This window comes from Boleophthalmus pectinirostris, unplaced genomic scaffold (assembly GCF_026225935.1).
Source record: "Boleophthalmus pectinirostris isolate CB_2022bp ecotype Guang Dong unplaced genomic scaffold, ASM2622593v1 HiC_scaffold_7, whole genome shotgun sequence".
Classification (NCBI taxonomy): Eukaryota; Metazoa; Chordata; class Actinopteri; order Gobiiformes; family Gobiidae; genus Boleophthalmus; species Boleophthalmus pectinirostris.
In genome coordinates this window covers 40057211-40063952 of record NW_026571473.1, presented here as the reverse complement: position 1 = coordinate 40063952, position 6742 = coordinate 40057211, and the positions used below count along the sequence as shown (strand labels likewise).

The 6742-nt window shown below is 44.0% G+C and overlaps 1 protein-coding gene across 1 annotated transcript; it reads right to left on the bottom strand.

Moving 5' to 3' along the window:
- Positions 1–2214: 2214 nt before the first annotated feature.
- Positions 2215–3673, bottom strand: LOC110174060 (zinc-binding protein A33-like). Its single transcript, XM_020940104.2, has one exon. It carries the CDS (start codon positions 3611–3613, stop codon positions 2216–2218), a length of 1398 nt encoding a protein of 465 aa, XP_020795763.2. The 5' UTR covers positions 3614–3673; the 3' UTR covers position 2215.
- Positions 3674–6742: the final 3069 nt, after the last annotated feature.

Below are 6742 nucleotides of genomic sequence, written 5' to 3'. Positions count from 1 at the left end.
AGCTGAGTCTCCGATGGCTTTAAAACTTCGGCAGTGGCGCTATCCATTTTTACTGCCAAAATGGCGGCCCGTCCACTGCGAGTCACGTGGGGTCCCGAGCTCTATAGAAATTTTCCTGATTAAATAAAAGCTTAATTTAATAATAACAACACCTATCAAATATAAAGAAACGTGAATAAAACATACGATGACACTATGACTTTCAGAAAGACTCTTTTGTTTAGGGTCACCAAACATCAGTTTTTCCCCGGACATGTCTGTATTTTGCGTCATGTCCTGGGCGTCCGGGTTTTTTTTTTTATAAAGTGATGCAAATGTCCATGTTTACATTACCGTTCATTGGGTGCATGAAACTGAGCGTCTCTCGTAGCGTCTGTGACTCAGAAGGAGCGAGACACAAACAGTCGGTCAGTCTGTAACACACCGAAGCACAAATGTGTATTTAACAATGACGGACAAGAAATTCTCCATTTTCCGTCGCGGTCGGGACAAGTGTGAGTCCATGTGCACAGGCTGAGGTGAGAGTTCAGTGTCCCTCGTTTATCGTGGGGGTTATGTTCTAAAAATAACCCGCGACAGGTTAAATCCACCAAGTATCAACTTTATATTTTACAATTATTCTATCTGTTTTAAGTCTGTAAAACCTCAGCAGAAACTTTATACACTTTTCTCCGACAGGATCGACAGGTGCAACACTTTTTACTTCCTTCTTAAAACTTGTTGCTGTTGTCGTCCTTTTGTTATTTTCCTCCTTCTTTATGTAACGAACTGAAGATTAATTTATTCTGTAATGGAGCCCAACAGCGCAGAGTCCTGCACGGATCCATTTTTGGAGACCCCCAGTACAACACCGCACCTGCCAGGACAGGACCACACCTGCCCGTTAACCCGAGATTATATCAAACTTTTGCGCTGCCTACGCCACGGACTGAACCAAGACTAAACCAGGACTAACCCAGGACTGATTCCAGGACTGAAGAGGAGGACTAATCCACGACTGAACCAGGACTAAACCAGGACTAACCCAGGACTGATTCTAGGACTGAAGAGGAGGACTAATCCACGACTGAACTAGGACTAAACCAGGACTAAACCAGGACTGAAACAGGACTCAGTGTCAGGATGGGCTTTAAGGTGATGCAGGAGAAAGGACCGGCTCAGCTCTGCACCTCACAGAGTTGCCCGATCTCACTTTGCGAACAAACTGCTCTGCGTTTTCTCTTTTAAGTCCAAGATTAGTCCTGGTTTAGTCCTGGTTTAGTCCTGACCCACCCGTGTGTAATTACTACCCGCCTGTAATACACAATACACGTTCATACGCTGTAAAAAATTGCCAAATTGCACAAAAAAAAAAAAAATCTGAGAAACTGTGAGACCCCCCCCAAGGTGTCCGGGTTTTCACAAACGGAAATATGGTCCCCCTACTTTTGTTGAATCAGGGACGACATTACAAAGAATCATGGGAACCTCGCTGCCTGACAAAAGAGTGACAAAAAGAGGCAGTTCTGAGGATTTATCAGAAAACAAGAGCGTGAAACGATCCCAGACTGTTGGTTCTGTGTCATGGAGGAACTTTATCACAGCGACAGAAAGAAGGAAGAGGACGGGATCAAAGTTCAAACTAAAACCTGTCCCTGACGATGGTTTAAAACAGGAATTTAATCCCACGTGACAGAACCAGAGGAGGAAGAGAAACTAAACACTGTACAAAAGGAAGAGTCACGATACTTCAGAATAATATTACTCAAGTAGGAGTCAAAGTCTGCTGCTAGAAAAGTACTCTGAAAAGTCCAATTTAAAAGTGACTGGAGTAAATGTAGCTGAGTCGTCGTCTGAACAGTGAACTTTGACTCACAGTTTGACTTTCTACAGTTTGAACGGCGTCTTTTATTGCTCGATTATTCACAGGGTTTTATTGTGTTTTACTCTGACAGGTTCAACACACGACACGTTTCATCACATTTCATTTGGAATTTAATGTTTTTATGTTCAGACACTTTACACACAAGAATTCAACAGCAGAAACATCACTTTAAAAAACAACAGGCTCATTTCTGTTGAGATTAAAATAAATGATTTCAACAATAACAGTTTACATCATATTTTGATCTGGTAAAATGTCCCATTCAGTTTAATTTATGGTTTAAAATATAAATGACAGTTTGTAAAATTCTCACACAATAGTTTTATAAAAAATGTATAAATCTAAAATCCTTTAATGATCTTCAGTGGAAAATATTTTTATTTCTTTGGTTTTAGCGTCACCAGATTCACCAACAGCGAAATAAGGAAACATTTTCTCTGTGAATCTGTGTTTGTGAGAGCAGATCAGAGACATGTCACCAGCGTCAAAGAAAAACACTTTCCCTTCATCACAGTCCAGTCGAACTCGGATCCTCTGAGGTCTCCTCTTCAGGGACAGAGTTTTACTAAAACCAAAATATTCTCCATCATTAAGACCTAAACACCAGAGTCCATTTTCTGGAGTGGCATATCTCTCTCCCTTCCTGTCGACAGATTCTTTGGCCAAACCAATGGCCCAGTATGGATGATCTCCCACCTCCACGTCCCACTGGTGAGAGCCAGAGCTGAAGCCCTCACTGCCCAGAACCTCGTCATATTGACAGAATCTCTCTGGATTTTCAGGGACCTGTTGTTTGTCTCCATTTCTCACCCCCCTCAGATCCTCAGACAGATGGATCCGTCTGCCTGCAGTGTTTGTGTCCAGAGTGACTGGACTGTAGCTCACCAGGGCTCTCATCTTGTTCCAGGCGTTGAAGGCCACGTTGGCCAGGACTTTGGCCTGGTTTATCAGGAGTCCTGGTCCCAGCTGTGGGCTGTGCTGTGAGAGCAGAGTCTGTGTGTCTTTGTGAGTGTGTCTGTACTGTGTGAGAAAGTCCACGCTCTGTCTCTGCAGTAGATCTTCCACAGTCTGGAGGTTCTGCTCCATAGTACACAGCTCCTCCCTGATCTGCTGTAGCTGTGCTTCTATGGCCTGGGCCTGTCTGCTCTGCTCCTGTCTCAGAGCTCTGAGCACAGACTCCTCCTCCTGTTGGAGGAACCGGTGTAACCGCTCAAACTCCGCCCTGATGTGGCGTTCACAGAGCTCCACCTGCGCGTGTGCCAGCTCCTGTATTTGCTCACACTGAGTGTGTGTGCGTGTGAGGCCTGCTCTCTCCTCTGGGACAGAGACTGCTGCTGTTGAGCGCAGCTGCTCCTTCACTTCACTCACAGCTGAGTCCACAGACACCACCTTATGCCCCGAGTGAAGAGAGAACTCACACACAGGGCACAGAGGGCGCCTCTCGTCCAGGCAGAACAGAGGCGTCTGCTCTGGGTGTGAGGAGCACACCACAGGCCTCTCTCCTCCTGGAGCCTGCTCCTTCTGTGTAAAGGACAGAGTCAGTTCCTTCAGAGCAAAGTTCACATCTAGATGTTCTTTTGAGGACTTCCTGCGACACACGGGGCAGGTCCTGGTGCTGTTCTGGTCCCAGTAGTTGTGTAGACAGACGGAGCAGAAGCTGTGGTGACAGCCCAGAGACACTGGCTCTTTAAAGGTCTCCAGACAAACAGGACAGGTCAGAAAGTCCTCCACTGCAGAGATCTTCTCCATTTGAACCAAAGAGTCCAGACTCACACGGCTGTGTCCTCTGTGTCCGACGCCCTGACAAACACTGACTGAACTTTACTCTTTACTCTGAATGAATCACTCACACCTGAGAGGAACAGCAGCAGCAGCAGGGGGCGCTGTTGCTCCATTTTACACCTTTACTGTCTTTAGTCTGTTTGTCATCGAGGTCATGTGACTGCTTCTGGGTTTAGAAGTAAAGAGTTCAAAATAAACCACACTGTGTCTTTAATGAACATGTTTTAATCCAAACGCACAAAGAGATTTACTCTTTACAAAATGTGGAAAAAACAAACAAGAAAAAAAACATTATTTGGTCCCAAAAAAGAAAAGAAACTGTGGAAGCCCTGAGAGGCAAAAAAAGAGAGAGAAAAAAAAGAGGCAGGTAATTTGTGCTTTATTTTCTAAGTATTTTTTTTTTTCACCAGTTAAAAAAAAAAAAAAATCTTCAAAAGAAAAAAGTTTTTTCCACTTCCATTTCTAAATGTTTTTTTTTTTTTTGCTCTTTTTTGTTTTTTTGCACCGTTGATGTGACTGATGAAGAAGAAGAAAAAAAAAAAAGTCAGAGCCTAAGTGTTTTTCCAGTATATTCCTGTAAATACCAAACTTCAGTGCTGGTGAACCAGTGGAACTGAGTGAGGATGTGGGAGGCCGGGGTTTGAATCTCACATGCTCCTGGTTCCGTGTGTATTCATTCTGGACGACTACTGCTCCAGGCTGGAAGACCGAATGCTGCACTGCCTCTGGTTTTAGTGGGACTGAGGTGCGCCCTGACGCGTGGAGCTGTCGTGTTTCCCAGGAGCGGACATTTTGCTTTTGGCATGTTCTCGTTGCGATGGGATTTGTGTGGCTATTTGTGTTATTACAACATTCACGAGCGACTTTTGGAGCTGTGTGTAAAACTGCTCCTGTCCAACACAGGAGTAGGTGACACTCCCAGCAAACATGCCTGGCAAGAGGAGCTCATGGGGATTTGGGGACAAACAGGAGGCAAATACTTTCATCCAGCATCAGCACCAGGGGTGTAGTGGCCGTGGTACGCGGGGTACGCGGGGTACGCGGGGTACGCGGGGTACGCGGGGTACGCGGGGTACACGGGGTACGCCGTCCACCCACTTCTCCCGACATGAGGTTTTAAAAATAACAAATATAAAATAGCTACAACTTAAATGTCAAACTGGAGCCATTGGCAATGGTGAAATCAACCTGCAATAGGCTCATGAGATCTACAGTACTGTTCTACAGGACTAAACCAGGACTAAACCAGGACTAAAACAGGACTAAACCAGGACTAAAACAGGACTAAACCAGGACTAAACCAGGACTAAAACAGGACTAAACAGGACTAAACCAGGACTAAAACAGGACTAAACCAGGACTAAACCAGGACTAAAACAGGACAGGACTAAACCAGGACTAAACAGGACTAAACCAGGACTAAACCAGGACTAAACCAGGACTAAACCAGGACTAAACCAGGACTAAAACAGGACTAAACCAGGACTAAACCAGGACTAAAACAGGACTAAACCAGGACTAAACCTGGACTAAAACAGGACTAAAACAGGACTAAACCAGGACTAAACCAGGACTAAAACAGGACTAAACCAGGACTAAACCAGGACTAAAACAGGACTAAACCAGGACTAAACCAGGACTAAAACAGGACTAAACCAGGACTAAACCAGGACTAAAACAGGACTAAAACAGGACTAAACCAGGACTAAACCAGGACTAAACCAGGACTAAACCAGGACTAAACCAGGACTAAACCAGGACTAAACCAAGGGCACTTTGAGCGTCGCTCCACGAGAAAAACATGAGGAAAACACGAGCAAAGACAAAAAAACAAGTCATCTACCTTAAAACTCAAACGCCGACCTCTCACCACGATAGTGCCTTTAGTCCCTTTATCCACATAAGCTAAACAGGAGCACATCAACAAAGTAGAACAGCACAACTAAAGCAGAATAGAAAAATAGTCCCTTATGCCTGTAGTGTGATCAGTGACACATCGAGCTTACTCCTCATATTACTCAGAGAAGAGAACCCAAAAGTAAAACTCATGAAAAGACTGTATTCAGCCAGAATAAATATGCAAATAACCAGGAGGAGATGACAACTTCACTTCAAACTTTTAAATTACAATCTTTAATATCAGTTACCCCTTTTGTAACAAACTACAGTTAAAACAACCAACAACAGAACACAGAACTTTTATTTCTTTATCACGTTGCACTTGGACCACAAACCGAAAACGAGATGTTGGACTCAGAGAGAATTAGACAGAAGTTACTGAACTTGTGTCGCCTTTTAAGGAGATTTCCTCTGAAATTCAGTGACGTAATAGATCGAGAAAACGTGACAGATCAGAGAAAACTGAACAAAGTGCATCTAAACCAGAACTGAAATGTGTCTAAAAAGATATGAAGATATATTTGTGTAGCCTCAGGTAGTTTGGCCACTGCCCTCCCCACGCCTCCCCTCTCCCTGTTTTCACTTCCGTGTTTCCAAATTACTCGCACTATTTAAACGCAGAGTACAGGGGTATCGCCAAGCTGCTGCTCGGCTTCACTCGTCCGCTGCCTGGTAGGTGCCAGTGTTTGATTGTAGATTTGTGGGTGTTTGAAATGTTTCTTGGCTTTTCTTGTGTGTGTTCTTGTAGACTGACTACAGCCTGTTCCCTGTGTCGCGTGCTCCACGGCCCCTGACCAGCTTCCATTTTAGGTAGTTTTTTATGAGATTCTAAAAGGGGTTCTTATTATGGGATGTTTGCCCTAACGAAGTATTTGTTTTATAGACGCTGTTGGCCACTGCTGTTTTGTTTGGGTTCAGTTAAGTTAGTTTTCGTCTAGTTAGTGGTTCTCGTGGGTCGGGTGTCGATTTGCACTGCACTATCTGAGTTTAACACATTAACAGCTAGTGGCACAAAAGAATGTTTGAATCTGTCCCAAACTGTAAACTGAACAGATTCAAACATTCTTTTGTGCCACTAGCTGTTAATCTGCTTAACTCAGATAGTGCAGTTAAAAAATAATTATAAAAGGCTTAGGGAATGTGCAATAATTAATAGAACAGAAGAATGCAAAGGTCCTGCCTGTTAAGGATAATTTA